Source organism: Clarias gariepinus, chromosome 19 (genome assembly GCF_024256425.1).
Source record: "Clarias gariepinus isolate MV-2021 ecotype Netherlands chromosome 19, CGAR_prim_01v2, whole genome shotgun sequence".
NCBI classification, from domain to species: domain Eukaryota; kingdom Metazoa; phylum Chordata; class Actinopteri; order Siluriformes; family Clariidae; genus Clarias; species Clarias gariepinus.
This window is the reverse complement of record NC_071118.1, coordinates 29786752-29809683: the sequence shown is the minus strand read 5'-3', so window position 1 is coordinate 29809683 and position 22932 is coordinate 29786752. Positions and strand designations below refer to the sequence as shown.

The window sequence follows — 22932 nt, the reverse complement described above, 5'->3', positions numbered from 1 at the left end:
TCACTTTCACGCTATTTGCACCCTCTCCAGTCCTTATTTACACAAAAAAATCCATAATTTCTATATTTTTCTATATTGCACAGAATATTTTTATTTGTACAGAAATATTTTTACTTTATTTTACCTAGCTAACCCAGCTACAGTAACAATAACCACATGTAGTCACATGACCACACAAACCGGTAACATAGCGGGAAAAAATCTTCAGCCGTGGTAGACAGCGAGTGAAAACATAAAATTAGCGCCTGTCTCCAATGCTACGACAGAAGAAGATGAACACCGCCGGCCTCGTATACAAAACATGTTTCACTTACACACAGTGCAAAAGAACAGCTTCATACTGCATTGTCTTTGTCTAAAAACACAAAACACACACACACACACACACACACACACACTTATAAACACACACACACACACACACACACACACACACTCAACATCTAAACTGAGGATACATGTTGTGGTAGGTTTAGTTGTTTCACTGAATGTTGCAATGTTAGCATATATAATTATTATAATTTCAAAAAAAAAAAAAAATTAGACAGTGTGATTGAAACAGTTACTCAGTACTTGAGTATCTTTTCACCGAATGCTTTTTACCCCCACTTGAGTAATAATATTTCGAAGTACAGCTACTCTAACTTGAGTAAGATTCTTCGCTACTCTCCCCACCTCTGCTAGATCGCGCGCTCCACATCGATTGGAAAAGCTTGCACAAGGAAACCTGGTTAAACATTCTGCTGCCCTCTTGAGCACACTGTGGGTAACTGCATGAGAAAAATGGCTACAAATCAGCGTTTTCTGTTTCTTACAATTTTATTATAGGATTCGTGAGTAATGTTCTGAAATAAGCAGAACGGATTTTATTTTTAAGTGTTAGAGCTTTAAATATTACTATCAGTATCGGAAGTATTGAATGTGTTTAAACTAAATTTATTTTTAAAAGTGTTTTATGAACTCTATGTCTTTATTTTTGTTTTTAAAACAATAGCATTTCAGCAGTAAGCTCTGTTAACCTGCAATATCTGAATGTAAGTGTCGTTAACATCCTGAGTGATAAACACAAGAGGCACATAGACAAAGACATGTGAAGGTGAGTTCAACAGCCTCATTCCTTCATTAGCATGTGATGGCTAATGTTACTTGAACTAGTGCGCTAGCCGCTACTCTGTACTAAGGCCGCGTGTAATGGCATCAGACTTCCTGTTTACGCAGGTAAAGTTTTAATAGAACAAAGGATTGACCCCATGAGCTGAATGATGCTAATGATGGAACAGAACAGAATAGAACACGTCTTTCATCTTACTTTTTCTGCATAAAGGGTATGGGGGGTATGGGGGGTTTGCTAACGTTCTGTGCGCTGAAGAAAAATGTGTTACACTTCACTTTAATGAGACCGTCAGAGACGGCGCGACCCACACGGGAATCAGACTCTCAGTAAAACACCTGAGTGTGAGTTAGTGCATTAATGTGTGTGTGTGATGTGTGTGAACTGAACGGTGAGCTAGCGCTTGTGGAGTGTGAGCTTACATAAGCACCGTGTTTGTTCTGACTGTGTCCCTCAACTTAACACCTGAATCCTCTAAGTGTTATATTTCTACATTTATGTTTATTTAAGACCACAGATTAGCACATTAGCGTCCACAGGGTTGTGGCTGTGCCTCTCTGTGTTGGAAAAGTACTAGCTCTGTGTGTGTGTGTGTGTGTGTGTGTGTGGAGATGATATAAATATATCTTCAGATAAAGCAGACATGGTGGAAATGTTGATGTGATTTTCTCACAACTCTCAGAGAGTCTGTGTAATTTCCCGTCTTCTCGCTACAATCCGCTCTGTTTTCTCCCTCAGCGCTCAGCAGTTTTACAAAAATGTGCAAAAATGTGGCTAAAATTTTCTCCAAATATCCTTAGCTAAGTTAGCCCTCTCCTCTGCAGACAATGGCTAGTTTTACTGTGTTAGTTTAGACGATAGCTAGCTGTTAGCATGCTAGTTTAGACAATAAAGCTGTTCAATAAAAATAGCTGTTAGCATGCTAGTGCAGTGATGCTGACCGCTGTGAGACAAATATAAGGTTATTAAACGTCTTTCCAAACATATTTAACTCTTTCAAGCATTTTAAATTTGTTAGCAGGTAATTTTTCGCTAATCTTAAGCACTTATTTTTAAAAAGCAGCAAATTTATCTGAAAATAAAAAAAAGAAAATGTAAAGCTTAAAAATGGTAAAATATGTCCAGGAATAAGTTAAATATTATATTTAGTTTATTGTCATCATAAAAATAACCTGATTAGAGTTAAGATTGCTTCGCCATTGTATTTATTTCTGTGTCTGAGCTTCAGAAGGTCAGCCTGCTGTTTCTGTCGGGCGTGTTCAGTCACGTGTTCGGACAGCTTCTGATTCATTTTTAGAAAATGCTAAACACTTCTAATAAACACTGTGTAGTGTATGTTCCCCCTTTACTGTGTAATAGAACAGAATTAGAAATGTTTGGTTTGAAAGGTTTGTTTGGTGTCTTTTAGATTTTTTCTTGGGCCTGGCCCCTTTTTGACATCAGAAAAAAAATTATTTGTCATATATCTATTATATATATATATTCAGTGTAACTCTAACACACGCACGCACACACACACACACACACACACACTGAAGTGTCTGGTCTCAGTGGTGAACTCTGTCCTGTCTTGCATCATAACTCATTATAACAATCTAATAATAATGCGCAGGACGAAACTGCAGACTATAAAGTAACTAAAATAAATAAACAGTGAGAACAGCAGCAGTAACTCACCGCACCACGCCGCTGCCATCAGGACCAGGAACATCACACACACCATCACACCGCTACACACCAACAACATTCACACACTTTATTATACAGGGAAAAAAACTAATTATTCAATAAATTAATAATATTTAAAATTTAAATTAATTAATGAATTAATTATTATCATGACATAAATACTTTTCTTTAATAATCGTTTACACAACACACATCTGAAACCTCCTGAGATGTATCCTGGAATTGTTTTGTTTTTGGTAATATGACCAGAGCACATAATAACACATTTAAATGAATTAGAAGGTTTTTTACTAAGAAGTAAAATAAATGAATAAATACATTAAACCAAAAAAAGTATATAAAAACTCTCCTTTTATCCATTTTATTTTCTTTATTTCATCCAATTGTCTACTTATTCAAGTATTTCTTTATTTCTCTTGATCTCTTTTCTGCCTTTTCATCATTATTTGCTTCCTTATTTGTTATTTTTTTGTTTTTCCTTCTCTAATTCTTTCCTGTTCATTTTTCTGATTAGTTTGTTTGTTCATTGGCTGATTGATTTGTCTCGTTTTCTTCTTTTTCTTTCTTGTTTATTTGTCCTTTCTTTCACTCCTTGTATCTTCATCCTCATTTTTTCTGCCATTTTTTCCCTCCTTAATTACTTAACATTAAATTACTTTATTTCTTTCGTATTGTGTCTCTCTGTGTATATTTACTGTTTTGTGTCCTTCAGTGTTTGTTTAGCGTTTCTCCTGCTGTGTGTGTGTGTGTGTGTGTGCATGTGTGTTTGTGTGTTGTCTCTGCACCACTCGTCCCTGCTGAACAAAGAATAAAATAATTAATGAATTAAGTCTCACCTTGTTGTGTTCCACTCTCAATATTCTGCCCTGGAAGTGTGTGTGTGTGTGTGTGTGTGTGTGTGTGTGTGTGTGTTTGTGAATAGAAGATGATCTGAAGGTGATGTGAAACTGATGTGAGTTGAATTTAATCTTCAGGTGGTTTGGTTTCGGAGAAGTGAACTGATGTCTGCGTCATGCTGCTGTTTTTTTATAAACACAACAGGAAACAGTGCGTCAGCTTTTGTTTGCATTTTTATTCGTCTAAGCATCAACATTATAAAACACTTTAACCTTTACAGCTAAATATTGTGTGGATGAACTGAATCTCCAGAAGCGTAAGGCTAGAAAACCAGGCCCAGGTTTATCTCTTGAGATAGACATGCATTAGACTGCTCTCTGTCCTGGCACCTTGGTGATGGAATAAACTTCCAAAAATAAAAAATTAAAACTCTTTGCCCACAGTGTGTGACTGATGTTACGTCTAGTTAGTCACCCAGTAACCCAGTGTGGGATCTGTTTAATATTGGAACAAAGCACTTGTGTAAGTCGCTCTGGATACGAGTGTCTGCCAAATGTCTAAATGTAAATGTTTAAATATGATGCTGGTTTTACCTTATTTAGTGAAAATCTTTTAGATGAGGTTTGAGTAACATGAACAAACAAACAAACAAACAAACAACTTTTAACAAGTCACCAAACAGCATTATCATAAATATTATTTTATAAATTCTCATAATAATAATGATATAATAATAATGATAATAATAATAATAATAACAATAATAATAATAATAATAATAATAATGATAATTTAATGTGTTTTTTTATTCAATTATTATAAAAAAATACTTTTTTTTTACACAGTTAAAACTTGGATTGCGAGCATAATTGGTTCTGGAAGCGTCTTTGTACAGCACACAGTATATCAACACACCTGTAAAGCAAATTTCTCCATAAGAAAAACACACACACACACGTGGTCACAGTGTTATAGTAAACAGAGACCGAACATTGAAGACGATTACCCACAATTCCACAGCATGTGCAAGAGAGGAACCATTGGCTCAGTTGTGATCATGTGATGCTCGGCGACAAAATGATGGTGATTATATTTGGTACTCGTATATTAAGACGTGCTCTTTTTTCAAAAAAATTTAGAAAAATGTTTTGCTTGTTTTATGGAACGCTTGCAAACCGGGTTACTTGCAATCCGAGGTTCCACTGTATGTGTCTATACGAACGCTCAAAAGTTTGTGATCACTTTCTATCTCCATGGTCGTTCCCGATGTTTATTTCTTGTTTATTACACTGTAAAACAATACTGAAGGCGTTTATTATCCAAAACACACAATAATCTCCTCTGAACAGTTGATATTGAGATGTATATCTGCTCCTTCTGCTCTGTAAAGCTTCATAACGGCTCTAATCTGAGGTGCTGGTTGATAATTGGTGATTTCTGAGGCTGGTGACTCCAAATGAACTTCTCCTCTGCAGCAGAGCTCAGTTTTGGTCTTCATGAGAGACAGTTTCATCATCATGGAGCTTGATGGGTTTTACAAACGCACTCGACACAATACTGTTCTTGTGGGAACTGATCCAGAACAGCTGACCTTCACATCTTGAAATAATAACCGAATGTTGTTGTTGTTATAATTACCAAATTCCTCATGTTTTATTTCATAGTTTTAAATTCTCCAGTATTTTTGTAGAAAATAAATCACTAAACAAAAACAAAAAAATGTAAGTAATCACAAACTTTGGAGCAGGAGTGTGAATCCTGTAATGAGATTTAAAAAAAAAGATTTTAAGATTTGTAAGAACTTTATGATGATTCATAATGAATTATTTTCCCTTTTCTTGTGTGTGTGTGTCTGTGTGTGTGTGTTTGTGTGGTCAGATATTTAATATAGTTGATTATTTGTAATAATTGGACCATCAGCAATATTCCGCCATATTTCAGCATCTCTCTCTGTACGACACCAGCTGTGTGTGTGTGTGTGTGTGTGTGTGTTTTGCCTGTGACAGGGGCAGTTTTTAGATATATATATAGTGTTAAGTGATTGGTTAGTAAATCATGAACCTTCTTTAATTGTTATATTCAGTGGTGTGAAAAACTATTTGCCCCCTTCCTGATTTCTTATTCTTTTGCATGTTTGTCACACAAAATTTTTCTGATCATCAAACACATTTGACTTTTAGTCAAAGATAACACAAGTAAACACAAATGCAGTTTTTAAATGATGGTTTTTATTATTTAGGGAGAAAAAACTCCAGATCTACATGGCCCTGTGTGAAAAAGTGATTGCCCCCGTTGTTAAAAAATAACTTAACTGTGGTTTATCACACCTGAGTTCAATTTCTGTAGTCACCCCCAGGCCTGATTACTGCCACACCTGTTTCAATCAAGAAATCACTTAAATAGGAGCTACCTGACACAGAGAAGTAGACCAAAAGCACCTCAAAAGCTAGACATCATGCCAAGATCCAAAGAAATTCAGGAACAAATGAGAACAAAAGTAATTGAGATCTATCAGTCTGATAAAGGTTATAAAGCCATTTCTAAAGCTTTGGGACTCCAGCGAACCACAGTGAGAGCCATTATCCACAAATGGCAAAAACATGGAACAGTGGTGAACCTTCCCAGGAGTGGCCGGCCGACCAAAATTACCCCAAGAGCGCAGAGACAACTCATCCGAGAGGCCACAAAAGACCCCAGGACAACATCTAAAGAACTGCAGGCCTCACTTGCCTCAATTAAGGTCAGTGTTCACGACTCCACCATAAGAAAGAGACTGGGCAAAAACGGCCTGCATGGCAGATTTCCAAGGCGCAAACCACTTTTAAGCAAAAAGAACATTAAGGCTCGTCTCAATTTTGCTAAAAAACATCTCAATGATTGCCAAGACTTTTGGGAAAATACCTTGTGGACCGACGAGACAAGGAAGGTGCGTGTCCCGTTACATCTGGCGTAAAAGTAACACAGCATTTCAGAAAAAGAACATCATACCAACAGTAAAATATGGTGGTGGTAGTGTGATGGTCTGGGGTTGTTTTGCTGCTTCAGGACCTGGAAGGCTTGCTGTGATGGATGGAACCATGAATTCTACTCTCTACCAAAAAATCCTGAAGGATAATGTCCGGCCATCTGTTCGTCAACTCAAGCTGAAGCGATCTTGGGTGCTGCAGCAGGACAATGACCCAAAACACACCAGCAAATCCACCTCTGAATGGCTGAAGAAAAACAAAATGAAGACTTTGGAGTGGCCTAGTCAAAGTCCTGACCTGAATCCTATTGAGATGTTGTGGCATGACCTTAAAAAGGCGGTTCATGCTAGAAAACCCTCAAATAAAGCTGAATTACAACAATTCTGCAAAGATGAGTGGGCCAAAATTCCTCCAGAGCGCTGTAAAAGACTCGTTGCAAGTTATCGCAAACGCTTGATTGCAGTTATTGCTGCTAAGGGTGGCCCAACCAGTTATTAGGTTCAGGGGGCAATTACTTTTTCACACAGGGCCATGTAGGTTTGGATTTTTTCTCCCTAAATAATAAAAACCATCGTTTAAAAACTGCATTTTTTGTTTACTTGTGTTATCTTTGACTAATAGTTGAATGTGTTTAATGATCAGAAACATTTTGTGTGACAAACATGCAAAAGAATAAGAAATCAGGAAGGAGGCAAATAGTTTTTCACACCACTGTATATATAAACGTTCAATATACAAAAGGTTCTATAGTCATAGTGTATAAATAAGATATGTATATATTAGGACAGTCTCGGGATATATATGTGGATAATAGGACATCACAGAGTAATCCGTTGTGAGATAAATTACAGGTAATACTGTATGAGTGGTTTGAGTGGTTTAACAGTGAAGTGTATAGTTTAGTAGTGTGATGCTTTATGGAAAATAAGCTGGACCTGATTCTGCTGTCTCTAGTGATAATGTTCTGTACCGTCTCTCAGATAAAAGGAGGTTGAAGAGTTTGTTGAAGACATCTACTGTGGTGTTCAGTGTCTGGTAGTTGGGTGCCAGTGATGTGCCGGGCAGTTTTTACCACAGTTTACGGGGCTTTCCTTTCTGACACCATGGGACAGCTCTCGCCTGCCGAAGAGACAGCTGCGCGTCAGCACCAGTGCTATGGAAAAGCCCTGAGCACATGGCAATGGGGCGGGGCAGCTGCACACAGCAAGGCTGGAGCCTTTCAACCTCATGCAGAAGTCAGGAGAGCATTAAAGGACCCCAAAGATGTCAAAGATTTGTCTTTCTGCTCACACACAGTGAAGAAGCCAGGTCCCACTTTACTGCCACAGATGAAGGCTTGGCACACTGATCACTCTGCCGTCTGGCACACACTAGTCCATCCACCTCACCCAACCCAGAGGAGCATTTAACCTTCTGGAGAAAGTGTTTCAGCTGCAAGCCATCACTCAGGACTTGAAGACTCCAGGGTTTCACCAATGAGTTACCGGCAGCCACCCAGCTCCAGGAAGCCAGCACTACCCCACTTCCCACACCTGTGGTCTGATGCCCATAGTCTGCTAAAATCAAGCTGGCAGGTGACATTGAAACCTACATCTCCACATTTGAAAAAATTGGTCATCAAGAACCATGGACCCATGAAGATCGGACCTCTTCATTGCCCCACTGCCCTTCGGAGAAACACAGAGGGCCTACTACACCTTCTCACCAGCAGAGGCTGCTGAAGATCTGATGTTAAAAGCCAAAACATTCACCAGGCCAAGGCTGTTACCTTGCAGTGCTGCAGTGTTCCACCAGACCATCAGAAGAGCTAGTAGAGCAGGTGGTGATGAGTAAGTTCCTGCAGGCCCAGTTCCCCAGAAGTGAAGTAAGCCATGGGTATGTGCTTCTTGTACCATGTATAAGAAATGGTTGGCACTATCGAGTGCACCGTTGCCACCCTGAAACAAGACATGGAGTGAAGAAAAGGAAGAGTGGGAGGGAGAGAGAGAGCGAAGGAGAGTGAGCACCATTTCTCTGGCGCTTTGTCTCTCGATCAACAACCATGTTATGAGAGAGAGATAGAGAGAGAGATAGAGAGAGAGATGCCTACAGAACTGGAAAGGGGCCCATCAACCCTTGTAGAAAACCATTGCTGGCAGGCTGCATTAGACATGGGGAGTATAATAACCCTGTCTCACCTCTCCAGCATCCAAATGAAAAAAGAAATAAAAAACCTCCCAGTGTTGTTGTAGACTGATGGAACTGATGGTCAGTAATGTAGTGAACGAGTCTTGGAATGTACAGAGACATCAAGCACTTGTGTGTAACTGTCAATGTGTGGTCCAGGGGAGCTGGATAAACTCCTAATGATGGGGAGAGAAGGTCTCGTCCTGGGGATTTGACCCTGGCACAGAGACAGCAGCGCACTCCTGAAAAATGATCTGTCACTGTCTCAAAGTTTCACTCGAATGCTCTGAAAGAGGACGTGACAGATGACTTCACACCAGCCAGGCATCACAACGCTAACGCTTCTCCTCTCCTCTACAGACACAGTCAGGGCTGGAGGTCACGTGGAGATGCAGCGATACGCAGACAGACAGACAGGCAGACAGACAGACAGGAACAGGTAGGGAGCGATAACGACAGAAACAAAGACAGGCAGAAAGACAGACAGACTGAGAGTGCGACAAAGAGGGAGAGGAAAACAGGTAGACAGACAGTCAGACAGACAGAAAAGCAGACTGACGTACCTACAGGCAGACGGACAGACAGACAGACAGACAGACAGACAGACGTAATAAATGAGTGAGAGAGAGAAACAGGCAGACAGACAGCTTTGATCATTAATGTGAAATATAAAATGAATATCTGTACCTCATCAGTGTCTTATCAGTGAGGACTGGGAGAAGGAGATTTAATACTGACGTGTGTGTGTGTGTGTGTGTGTGTGTGTATCAGGGAAATCATGCTAACAACACACATCTAACAAAGATAAAGATCAAAAGAAAAATCTCTCACATCTAAAGAAAGTGTGTGTGTGTGTGTGTGTGTGTGTGTGTGTGTGTGTGTCTGTGTGCGCACACATTTCTCCATTTGAATGTGTGGTGGCTCGTTTATCCAAAGGAATGGAGGAAGGAAGAGGTGGAGGAGGAGGGATGCAGTTACCATGACAACGTGGCTGTGTATGGAGTGAGCGATGTGATTGGCTGAGACGGACAGAGCGCCGCGCTGCAGGAAAAAAAACACAAGGAGAAAAAGCCGCGTAGATCAGGATCGCACTTTCTTCTGTTCCAGAAACAGCAGGCTTCCCATCGGCATCCTCTTCCTCAACACACACACACACACACATATACGCTCCGGAGTGCCACTCACACTCTCTCTCTATCTCTCTTACACACACACACACACACACACACACACACCACCTGGATCCAGCATGGCAACCATCACCTGCACTCGCTTCACTGAGGAGTACCAGCTCTATGAAGAACTGGGCAAGTAAGTCACATTGTAATCTTTTATTCACACACACACACACACACACACACACACACACACACACACACACACACACACAGGTGTAATTAAAAAAACTGAAATAAAGAAATGTTTTTATAATGTATTTATATGAGCTGAAACTATTACTTTTTTAAAATACTGTATATGTACATTTTTCTGGATTAAAGAAACTCTGTGTGTGTGTGTGTGTGTGTGTGTGTTAATTTATTATATATATATTTAAAAGTCAGACAGCATAAAAAACACGTACAAGCATTTCTTTTTTTAAATCGTGTAGATTTTCAAACTGCACCTGAACAATGTCTGCTGTGTTGTTGTTGTGTTGTTGTTGTTTTGTTGTCGTTGTGTTGTTGTGAGTGACATCATCGTCTGTTCTGCTCTGATCTCTCTGATAGATAAATGTAGAATGCTATTTGCAATATTGTCTCAGTCCAGATCTGAAACAGGAAAACAATGTAACACTGGTGGCTTTCGCTGCAGTCGCACACACACACACACACACACACACACACACACACACACACACACACACACACACTGTTTTAACATGAGAATAAAAGACAAAAGGTCTAAGTACACACTCCAGAGAGAGCTGCGACTCGGCTAACGGTTAGTAAATGATTAGAGTCGAGGTTTATTTTTAATAAAACACGTAAATAATGCAGATTACACAGAACAAAGTTTCAGCATCTCTACAGTCAAAAAGGAACACGAACAGACACCGCCTACAAAGTCACTGTGGTGGACCCGCCCTCAGTACCGTTAGTACCGTTAGTACCGTTAGTACCCCAGAACTCGATCAGTGCAGTGATTAGGACCTGAAGGATCCCTGGGGCTGCGTTCACACCGCGTTCCGTTTTAAACATTAGAGAAGTCGAACCTGAACAGAGTCAGTGTGTGATTAAACTCCAAGTGTGTCAGTGGGGTGAGGCTGAGACACACACACACACACACGCACACACACACACACACACACACACACACACACACACACACGCACGCACACACACACATACACACACATATTTATTTAGTAACCCTGGGAAATGATCACCTGTAAGAGAACGTAAATGTGTTTATATAACTAGAAGAAAAAAAGCTTTGATCTACGAAAGTACATTTGGCTAAAGGAAGACTGGAGACTGGTCCCCGCCCTTTATGCCCCGCCCACTTGGCCCCGCCCACTATCGAGCCTCCCAGAACTTCGAGGTGGAATTGAAGGGAATCAAACTTTCTAACTTTTGATGCTGAACATTGTAAACACAAACTTTTTGATGAAGATAATTAGAGTTACAGATGGTAACAATTTCATGTGGAACAAGTAAATGAAGAGTTCAGAAAACTGAGGAGGTTTTTGGCATCCACGTTACTGCATCTGCGTGTCGGTGGGTGTTTGATATGTTAAAGGTTACATCTGTTCCTCTCCCGAAAATCTTACAGACTGTTGAGTAACTTGAAGGAGGACGTACCGTACTGCATCCTTCAGCTTGTTCTGTTGTTTGTTCTGTTGATTTTCTTGAAAGCCTTCTTTTTTTCACTTGGCCGTGGTCCCTTTTCCCTGCCAGCGGCACATCAGACCATTCGATCCATAAGATCTGGCACAGGCTTTACACCGGATGTTCTTCCGCTTGTCACGCAGTCAGTTTCTCCAGACGTACGACCCGCACTGGATCTCAGGTGAGGAGTGTGCTGTACGTCTCAGAGGGGTACACACTTGAGCAGTTGAGGTTGGTCGAGGACCCAACCGTGGTGGAGCTCAAACCCCTGACCCTCTGATCATCAACCCGGAACCCCAACCGCCTGAGCCACCACTGCACCACTTCCTAAAAGCCTTCAGTATCAGACATTTAAGGAGCATGTTCTACCTTCGCTTTATTCGCTTTATGGACTCTGACTCCTCCCCAAACTGATTATTGCTCCACCCCATATTGACACTGACTCCTCCCCAAACTGATTATTGCTCCACCCCAAATGGCCTCTGACTCCTCCCCAAACTGATTATTGCTCCACCCCAAATGGCCTCTGACTCCTCCCCAAACTGATTATTGCTCCACCCCAAATGGCCTCTGACTCCTCCCCAAACTGATTATTGCTCCACCCCAAATGGCCTCTGACTCCTCCCCAAACTGATTATTGCTCCACCCCATATTGACACTGACTCCTCCCCAAACTGATTATTGCTCCACCCCAAATGGCCTCTGACTCCTCCCCAAACTGATTATTGCTCCACCCCATATTGACTCTGACTCCTCCCCAAACTGATTATTGCTCCACCCCAAATGGCCTCTGACTCCTCCCCAAACTGATTATTGCTCCACCCCAAATGGCCTCTGACTCCTCCCCAAACTGATTATTGCTCCACCCCATATTGACTCTGACTCCTCCCCAAACTGATTATTGCTCCACCCCATATTGACACTGACTCCTCCCCAAACATATTATTGCTCCACCCAAAACTGACTCTGACTCCACCCTAAACTGATTTTGACTCCACCCCAAATTGACTCTGACTCCACCCCAAACTAAGCCTGGTGAGGAGTAGCATGAGCTGACAGCCAATCAACTGAGTTTATTAAAAATTAAAGAGTGAATCTGATTAAAACAATCCACAAGACAGGGTTCAGGAAACACTCATTGATTACTAAAGAGTCTAAAAAGTAAAGTTAATGAACCAGTTTATTTTGAAAATTCAGGGTTAAATAAAATTCAGCAACAGAAGATTCCACTTTGAATAACTGCGTCAGGAGGAAACTGGGCAGCTCGTGTTCCCGAGATCAGGAGTGTGATGGGAAAAGTGTGTAGAGCTTCAGGAAAATATCTGTTGGAAATCAGTCTAAATCTAATCTCCATCTGATCTCACTCATTTATTAATTTCTCTATATCATTTAAAATTCAGCAACTATATCAAAGTTGCTGAATTTTATTTAACCCTGAATTTTCAAAATAAATGTGATGTTTTTAGACACTCAGCTTCTTTAAATATCGCAGAAATCAGCTAAAATCATGATTGTATTTAATTACACTGATTTCATATTTTGTTTAAATAGAAAACTCGCTGCTTTTATTCCATTTCTTTGTTTTATTGTTTAATTTCTTTTTAATATTTTTCTATTAAATTCTTACATTTCTTGTCATTTTATTTTAATGTGTAGATTTTACATCAGTTTAATTTAATTCAATTAAATTTTATTTAAATAGCACTTTTAACAACAGTCCCTGTCTCAAAGCAGAATTAGGAGGAGATTATGGAGAAGTTAAAATGTGTGTGAATCAGATGATCAGATCGTCCCTGATGAACGAGTCGAGTGTGACGGTGCTGAGGGAAAAACTCCCTGAGATGGTAATAGGAAGGAACCTTGAGAGGAACCAGACTCACCAGGGAACCCATCCTCATCTGGGTGATAACGGATAGCAGGGATTGATTATTTTTTCCCGTTAGTGTTTTATTTCTTCACAATTTTATGTCAGATATTTGATTATTTTTTAATCTGTAGAGCCATACGGCACCTGAGTCTCTTATATTCAATCAAATATGGAAGAAAATCAATATTTAAATATGTAGCTAATAATTCTGACATATAATAATAATAATAATAATAATAATAATAATAATAATAATAATGGTTTAAAATATAATATTTCCTTTAAATAGCATTATATAACAACATGATAATTATGATTTATTATTTATTGCAGCTCAGAGGGAAACGGTTTCAGAGCCGTCAGTTTGCTTTCTCACCCACACCGTACTGCATTAGTGTGTGAGATGTGTGTGTGTGTGTGTGTGTGTGTTCAGTACAGGAGTTTGTGTAACACCTCCACACACACTGAGGCTTTAGACCCCGACTGGCCCTTTTCCCACTGCACGACTCCCACACACACACCCTCACACACTCCACTCTGTTCACAGTGTGTGTGTGTGTGTGTGTGTGTGTGTCTGTGGGCAATCAAAGCCAAGCTGCTTATATAATAGTGTTTGGAGGAGGCAGTTGAGCGCAGGCTGAGATATTTTGCACACAAGGACATGATACACACCGGCTCCAATTAACAACACACATAAATTAGCATGATTAGCATGATTAGCATATTAGTTATTAGATATTAGATTTTTTTTTGTTACAATAAATGCTGCATTTAAAATAAAACGTTAGAGCCGAGGGTCGAGACGTTGCTCTGTAGCGCGCACTGCAGGAGGGGAGACGCCGGTGCTGCTGGTTTTTTCTGTCTGAGTGGCGCGCGAACAGATTGCTTGGCGGTATAATTGGCCCCAGAACGGGAAAGGACTGACAAATTTACCTGCCGTCTGTGTCCATCATTTTACACACACACACACACACACATACACACAAGCTGCTGCGGCGCTCAGGATTAAACACACTTCCTTCTGATGCTTTGCACATTTTTATTTTGTGTTTTGGAATAAATATTAAGGTGGGAAGTGAGAAGGAAGGTGAGATGTTTCATGACAGGAAATGAGACAGAAGTGATTGTGAGGACGGTAGCAGAACCCTGAGATTACATCAGGACAGGAAATGAGAGAACGTGAGCGCTTACGGCCTTCACGCAGAGCTTCACAGAGCCGTATAACACCCAGGGTCCGGAGCTACATCACACACACACACACACACACTCCTGTTTAATGAGTTTAACACCAACCTCACCTTATTTACTAATTTATTTTTTCTTAAAGTTTCATCATCTACCAAAACATGAACTTCTGCTGCTGATCCATTCATTATTGCTGTGTGTGTGTGTGTGTGTGTGTGTAAAGCAGTTACATCATTTCCTGACATGAATATTATGTTTATATTTAAACCTTTATATATTGCATATCTTCTAAACACAGAAGGATTTTTTTCTTCTGCATGTCTCCACATGAACGTGTGTCTCTGCGCTCTGTACGGTGTGTGATGTCAAGCGAGCGCTCTCGGTTCTCAATCCTGCTCCTGAAGAACCTCCTCAGGAGAACCCTATCGGACGTTTGGCTCTACGTGTGGCTTCGTATGCATGTGAAGATAAAGCTGATATTTTTATGGTTTAATGAGGAGTGGTGCTGGTGTACTGGGAGCTCTGGAGGCTGATGGTTTATCAAACAGAACATCAGGAAGATGAAGAGTTCTCTCAGACTTCTCCTCTCTACTCACCGAACAAAAACAGCAACACACATGAACAGATCAGTGTGGTGTTGACACGCCCTCGCCCCGCCCCCTCAGTGTGGTGTTGACACGCCCTCGCCCCGCCCCCTCAGTGTGGTGTTGACACGCCCTCGCCCCGCCCCCTCAGTGTGGTGTTGACACGCCCTCGCCCCGCCGTCTCAGTGTGGTGTAGATGCGCCTTTAGTTGTATTTTATTTCATTTATCTCATTTTTCAAAGGTTCTTTATGAACCTTTATGAGGTCGTGTGTCTGCTAATGTCATCACACGGCCTTCACAACAAAGTACAGGAAATTAAACGTTTTAAAACTGGAGGAAATTAAATATGAAGGTTGTTTAGTGTGTTTGTGTGTCACGTGTGAGTGAGACCTGGCACCACGTCCATGAGCGCTCTGGTTTCTCTGATGTTATGTAGAAGGAATCATCAGAGAGAACCTCAGATAGAACCTCAGTGAGATAGAACCTCAGAGAGAACATTAGAACTTCGCTTCTGCATCAAGCTTCATGTGAGCTCGGATCGCTTTGCAAATGGTTGTTATAATACCCTTAAGTAACGTTGTTTACTTTATAACACTGACCATCTTTTAAAAGTGATTTATCCAAAATACATTTAGTTATAAATGTTCTGTGATCGAAATATAAAGGTGATCTTTAAGCTGTTTGATATTTAATCCTTTGGATTCCTTTGAATCTTCACAAATGCGCGGGTCATTAATGTGACTCAGTTTCCTGCTTAAGTGAACAGAACTTTGGAGAATTGGACTCAGGAGTCAGTCTGATCTCATCATCAGACCTCCACATGCTGTAGCTGCAGGTTCACACCGAAACCTTTACGTTTGTCTCCTGAGCTGAAGACCAGCGTTACTGTGTGGTTCAGAAACATGCCAGTTTATAGATGCGTCACACTCGCAGGATTTCTGCAGCCTCTTTCAGCCCACACACACACACACACACACACACACACACACACACACACACACACACACACACACACACACACACACACACATTTCAACAAGGAAACACTTTACAGAAGAAGCACACAGCACCGAGCGCTGTATTTAACCAGCATTTATTATTTGTTTTATATATATATATAATGTAAGAAAAAATATTTATATATAATAATAATTATAATGATAATAATAATAATAATAATTATCATTATTATTATTATTATAAGATATGAAGGCCTTTTAGATCTTTTAAACATCTAAACTATTCCTGAGAAACTCTGGATCTTAATAATATAAGACGTTTTTGTCTCAGTTCAGGAGTATTTCCGTGTCCTCCAGGTTCCCATCAGAACTTTACACACACTGATGTGTCAGGATATCTTCTGTGATGTTCCCTTGGTTTAAAATGTTCAGAACTCAAATATAAATCAGTTCCAAAGCAGGAGATAATAAACCTGAAGTCAGTGGGGTCAGGGGGAGTTCTTCTGTCTCAAGTCCATCAGTTACCTTTGGGCTCTTGGTTAAGGACGTGATGTCAGAAAGAGGAGAGAATCCTTTAATCAATCTGATATGAAATGTTGCTAAAAGTTCCTATTTATTTATTCATTTATTTTTGTTTGAAATTCCACAGGGGAGCGTTTTCGGTGGTGCGCAGGTGTGTGAAGATCCTCTCAGGGCAGGAATACGCTGCTAAGATCATCAACACCAAGAAGCTCTCAGCCAGAGGTGGGCGTCCCTCTGTACACAGCTACACACTTCACACACACTTCCTCCATGCAGTGAACACTTCTTAGCTTTGTGCTAATAATCAGTTAGCATGAGAAGAGCGATCATGACCTGTGCACTAGCAGCGTAGTTCAGCTAACGTTAGCGAGAACCTGATAATGGTTGTCATGGTGACGTTAAATTATACCGGGCCGGGCTTTAATACACGTGTGTGTAAATCAAGACTCGGTAGCATGTAGCTACTTTTAGTGATGTAAGGCTAGGAGGCAGGTGGACACGTGGGTGTTTCCTAATTTGCATATTCATGTTTTTTCATGCATATTAATAGATCCTGGTATGTTTAGTCAATTGTTATGCAATAACATGTGAAACAGTTCCACGTTTATTATTTAATTTTATTTGACTGATTGTGATTGTTATGCTATAAATGTGTGTGTGTGTGTGTGTGTGTTATGTCAGTAGACAGAGCTAAAAGTTGAAAGCAAGGCTCAGTAACACACTCCGTAGCACTGTGTGTGTGTGTGTGTGTGTGTGTGTGTATGTGAGGCGGGGGTGTGTTCTCTCTCCATGAGTTTTGCAGTAATGTGGTGTTTTGTTGGAAAGGCGAGGTGAAATACACCAGAGGCGTTCCACTTCTCCTCATCTCACACCTCCTACACACTCTCGGCCAGCAAAGCTCGGATATCTCTCTGAACGATACAGTACCCACACACACACACACACACACACACACACACACACAGTGCTTCCATACACAGCACAAACACTGTGGTGAATATTTCCTGCTGAACTAAAACAGGGTGCCATTATTTTTAGCATGTTGGTAATATGGGAGCTTTGGTTCCTCTCTGTGTTTGGATGCTAAACTGTTGGCTATAAACGTCCGTCACATGTTAGATACAGTAGCTTCATGCGCTACTAACAATTACTTCACAATTCTGTAATATTTTATCGAACCACATGTCGCTTTGATCACAGCGCAGAATCGTTTCCATAAGTTTATGCAGCGTCGCAACATTTATTTCCGCCCAGAGACGCATGAATTTTTCTCCAGCGCGTCCCAAAGATTCTCCCTGGGGTTAAAGGTCAGGACTCTGTGGTGTCCAGTTCATGTATGTAAATGATTCCTCACGCTCCCAGAGCCGCTCTCTCTCTCACACTCTGAGTCCTGGAGATGAAACCCTCCATAGATGTGATCCTCTGGTGGTTCAGTACATTCAGGTGGTCAGCTGACTTCATTTTATTGCCCCATAACGTTACTGAGTCTAGACCTGAGTAACTGATCAACCCCAGATCATAACACTGTCTCCAGAGGCTTGTACAGTGGACACTATGCATGATGGGAGCATCGCTTCATGTCCTTCCCCTCTCACCCTGACACGCCCATCACTCTGGTCACATGACCTTTCTCCATCACTCCAAAGTCCAGTCTTTATGATCTCTAACAAACTGAAGCTTTTCCCCCTGATTAGCCACACGCCACACCGTCCAGTCCCCGTCCTGTGAGTGTAGAAATGCTCGTACTTCACCCTTAAACACGGCCATTAGTTCTACTGTTGTTGTTTTTTTTTATTAACGATTTGATGTCACTAAGTGTTTAAGTGATCTCCCATCACACTCATTCAGGATGTTTCTCCGACTCGACCCGATGATGACGATCAGGTCTGTCCTTTCAGGGTTTAATATTGTTGTCTGGACAGTAATCTATAACCTGTAACCTCTCACCCCTGCTCCGTCTGTACGGAGGCGCGTGTTTTAGACAGATATGTGAGCTGACAGGTCGCAGGTCGTATCAGGACACACTCCCGACTCTTTCCTGTTGTTTTTTCTCTCCACTAATGGATGGTGTGGTGTGTTGAGATTTTTACTCACTCGCCCTCGGGGGGGAAACCAAGACATCGCACTTCTTCAGGAAGCTCATTATCTCTTTATATCGCATGGTGTCTCTCAGACGTCCTCCACCGCTCCGCTGCAGGAAGTGATGAGGAGAGAACTCACAGACACGCCTCATACGACCAGATTATTATCAGATTCTAATCAGATTAAGTGCTGTGGATTTGTGTAGAGCGGCTGCGTCGGAGCCTGGCGTCAGAAAGCAGCTGTGGTTCATGACAGAAGACTCTGAGTGACGTTATGACAGAATGAATCCTGCTGTGAATCAGTGTGATGTGTGATCTGATACGTGCAGGGGATTTTCTCTCCAAAATTACTGCAGAGAAATTACATTAAAGATTTATAGAAGTAAATAATAAATAATTCATTTTATTTGTGTTAAGCTCCTGATATTATTTATTTATTTTTGCTAAAGCTCTGTGTGTGTGTGTGTGTGTGTGTGTGTGTACAGCTGTTGTCAGTTTGCTTTTTACTGTAGATGCCAGTCCATCTGCTCTCTGGCAAAGTGTGTGTGTTTGTGTGTGTGTGTGTGGGTAGCAGCAGGAAAAATAATTCCAACAGTTTAAGAGGAATGTGATGGAATGTAGAAATATTTATATGAATTCCTAAATCTGAACATCTGATCTGAACATAAAATCTGTTTTTGACCTCTAGGTGGCGTTGCATATTATATGTTTATAACTATGCTCATAGCCCAAGTGTGTAATGCTTATATGTTTATACCAGACTGAGTGTAATAACATGCTGTGGTGTTAAGCTCTGAAATGGTCTGGTGTGTTTAGTGATGTTCAGAAACACAAAACACAAGGTTTAGTGTTGAGGGCGGAAATTACTTAACACTCCCCATCAACACTCTGTTAACAATCTATTAACACTCCTCCTGATCACTTCCTAGGGTTTATTCTCTGAAGTGAATAAAGAAAAAGGTGGGAACTTTATTTACTTAAACAAAATTAGAGGAACCTCGGCATACAGGTTTAATCCGATCGCAGGCGAGTTCTTAAGGTGAAATGGTGTATTGTGAAACACATTGTCCCATAGAAAATAATGTAAATGCAGATAATCCGTTCCAGCCTCCCAAAAATATGACCAATATTACCAATTTCCAAAACTATAATCATATTTTTGCATATGAAAACAATCAAAACATTTAGTAAAGACATGTAATTGAAGTAAAATATGAAATAAATAGACATTTAACTTCACTTAACATTAATTTATGATTCCTCTCTGCACCTTGCTTCGCACGGCTTTCCAAGGACACAAATAAGTTAGCTCGGTTCGGTTCGTTCGTATGCTGAGACAAAATTCTTGCAAATGAATGCACTGAAGGTGAAAATTCTTAAGGTGTTCAAAATATGAAAAGTTTACATGAAATACATAAAGCAAAAATGTCATATAACAAAAATAATATTCTTAAGACTGAAGAGGGTCAAATATGAGACATATGAAAGATAATCTGATCATTTATGTCTCTCAGTGTGATAAACTGATCCCGCCCCAGCGAGGCTCGATGCTCTGGAGCGTCTCTACACGAGGATCAGACAGCTGTGTGCACTAAAGTCTGATGTTTGTTAGTCTTTGATCTGGATGTTGTTTATTACGTGAGTCTGAAGGTTTTGTGGTTTTTGTGAGATAGTAATTAATCATTACTGTAATTAGGAGTCACACTCTTTAACTTCACCCATGAGGAGCAGTTCAATGTGTGTGTGTGTATGAGTGTGTGTATGAGTGAGTGTGTGTGTGTGTGTGTGTGTGTCTGAGTGTGTGTATGAGTGTCTGTATGTGTGTGTGTGTGTGTGTATGAGTGTGTGTATCAGTATATGAGTGTGTGTATGAGTGTGTGTATGAGTATATGAGTGTGTGTGTGTGTGTCTGTATGTGTGTGTGTGTGTATGTGTGTGTATATGAGTGTGTGTGTGTGTGTGTGTGTGTGTGTGTGTGTGTGAGTGTGTGTGTGTGTGTGTGTGTATATGAGTGTGTGTGTGTGTGTGTATGAGTGTGTGTATGAGTGAGTGTGTGTGTGTATGTGTGTGTGTGTGTGTATGAGTGTGTGTATGAGTATATGAGTGTGTGTGTGTGTGTCTGAGTGTGTGTATGAGTGTCTGTATGTGTGTGTGTGTATGAGTGTGTGTATGAGTATATGAGTGTGTGTATGTGTGTGTGTGTATGAGTGTGTGTATGAGTATATGAGTGTGTGTATGTGTGTATGAGTGTGTGTATATGTGTGTGTGTATGAGTGTGTGTGTGTGTGTGTATGAGTGTGTGTGTGTGTATATGAGTGTCTGTATGTGTGTGTGTGTATGAGTGTGTGTATGAGTATATGAGTGTGTGTGTGTGTGTGTGTCTGAGTGTGTGCATGAGTGTCTGTATGTGTGTGTGTGTATGAGTGTGTGTATGAGTATATGAGTGTCTGTATGTGTGTGTGTGTATGAGTGTGTGTATGAGTATATGAGTGTGTGTATGTGTGTATGAGTGTGTGTATATGTGTGTGTGTATGAGTGTGTGTGTGTGTGTGTGTATGAGTGTGTGTGTGTGTATATGAGTGTGTGTGTGTGTGTGTATGTGTGTGTGTGTGTGTGTATATGAGTGTGTGTGTGTGTGTGTATATGAGTGTGTGTGTGTGTGTGTATGTGTGTGTGTGTATATATGAGTGTGTGTGTGTGTGTGTATGAGTGTGTGTGTGTGTGTGTGTGTGTGCACGCGCTCTCAGACAGCATCCTGCTGTGTTGTGACTCACACTGAATGAAGCTCTGAACATCATGCTGACTTCACACAGATCTTCAGCACTTCCTTATTTCCTCTCCTAATTGCTTTACAGACTGTCCCAGCGAACCTGATGAACTTCCTGTCTCTCCTCTTCTCTGATATCTGTCTGACTCCGCCCTGTCCACACCCACTGCTAGCACTGTTAGCACTGTTAGCATTAGGCATGTTTCTTCCTGTGAGTAGTTCTTTAGGTGTGAGGTGACGGTACAGTTAACGCAGCTAGCATAGAAGCTAATATACTCTTTGTCTCACTACACCTGTCTCTCCTGAGCTGCCAGTGATCCAGACCCCCTCTGCCCTCTGGACCTGTCTCACTCGTCCTGGTGTCCTGCTTCTGGTTGGAGATCTCGTCACATGGACGCCCTGTGTGGTCTGTCTAGGCGTGTGGTGACCGGGGACGAGTCCACTTTACCATGAAGACGGTCCTGTCCTCGGCTGATGCAGACAGCTGTTCTCCGAGGACTCATGACTTCAGTCGCTCGGTAGTTGAGGACTGGAGTTTCCTACAGTCTAGAAATCTTCAATTCCGAACTTCAATTAAAATTTCTAGTAATTTTATATCATTATCATTATTGGACTTATGATACTATTTATTATATAACACTAGTGATGCCACATTTACTACTTTAGTATTTTTTGTTTTCATAAAAATAATGACATCACAGTTGGATTGACTAGTAACTCTACAAATAACACTGATCGCTCAGATCAGCACGGATCAGCTCAGGAGCGACAGGTGTAGTGAGACAGAGGGGGAGGGAGAGCGAGAGAGAGGGAGAGAGAGAGAGGGAGAGAGAGAGAGTGAGGGAGAGAGGGAGATGGAGAGAGAGATGGATAACAGTTAGGGGTTGGTTGTGCTAGCTAGAATGCACGTGTGATGTGACTTCACTGTTCTTTACTGACATTTATCTAATCGACTCTGTGATTTTGTTTTGTTTCTGCTGAAAACACACCTCATTAGATAATTAGTATCCTCAAGGCACAACAACATCTCAGTTGTGTGTGTGTGTATGTGTGTTGAAAATCAGTAATCAGTGCCTGATGAACGTGGAGGTTTAATGAGCTTCAGGGCTTCAGGTTCTTGAAAAGGAGTAAATGAAGTGAGACAGTAGAATAGTGATGCTGTTGCTGGTGGTGATGATGATGATGGTGATGCTGATCATAATTTTCTCCCTAATTTAGTCGTGTCCAACTCCTCCCCGTCACTAGGGGGCTCCACATTAAGGCTACTACTACCACTCAGTCAGGAGGGCCAAGGACTATCATGTGTTTCCTCCGATCCACGTAATGCCGGCCGACTGCATCTTTTCGAACTGCTCGCTCACGCACCGTT

At 41.0% G+C, this 22932-nt stretch overlaps 1 protein-coding gene across 1 annotated transcript in view; it reads left to right on the top strand.

Annotated features, from left to right (window-relative positions):
* Positions 1-9881: 9881 nt before the first annotated feature.
* camk2a (calcium/calmodulin-dependent protein kinase II alpha) overlaps positions 9882-22932 on the top strand; it is a 46897-nt gene continuing 33846 nt past the window's right edge. Inside the window, exons 1-2 of the mRNA XM_053478312.1 lie at positions 9882-10080; positions 16843-16937. Of these exons, the coding sequence (XP_053334287.1) occupies positions 10019-10080; positions 16843-16937 (157 nt within the window). The 5' untranslated portion in view covers positions 9882-10018. The remainder of the gene's footprint in view (positions 10081-16842; positions 16938-22932) is intronic.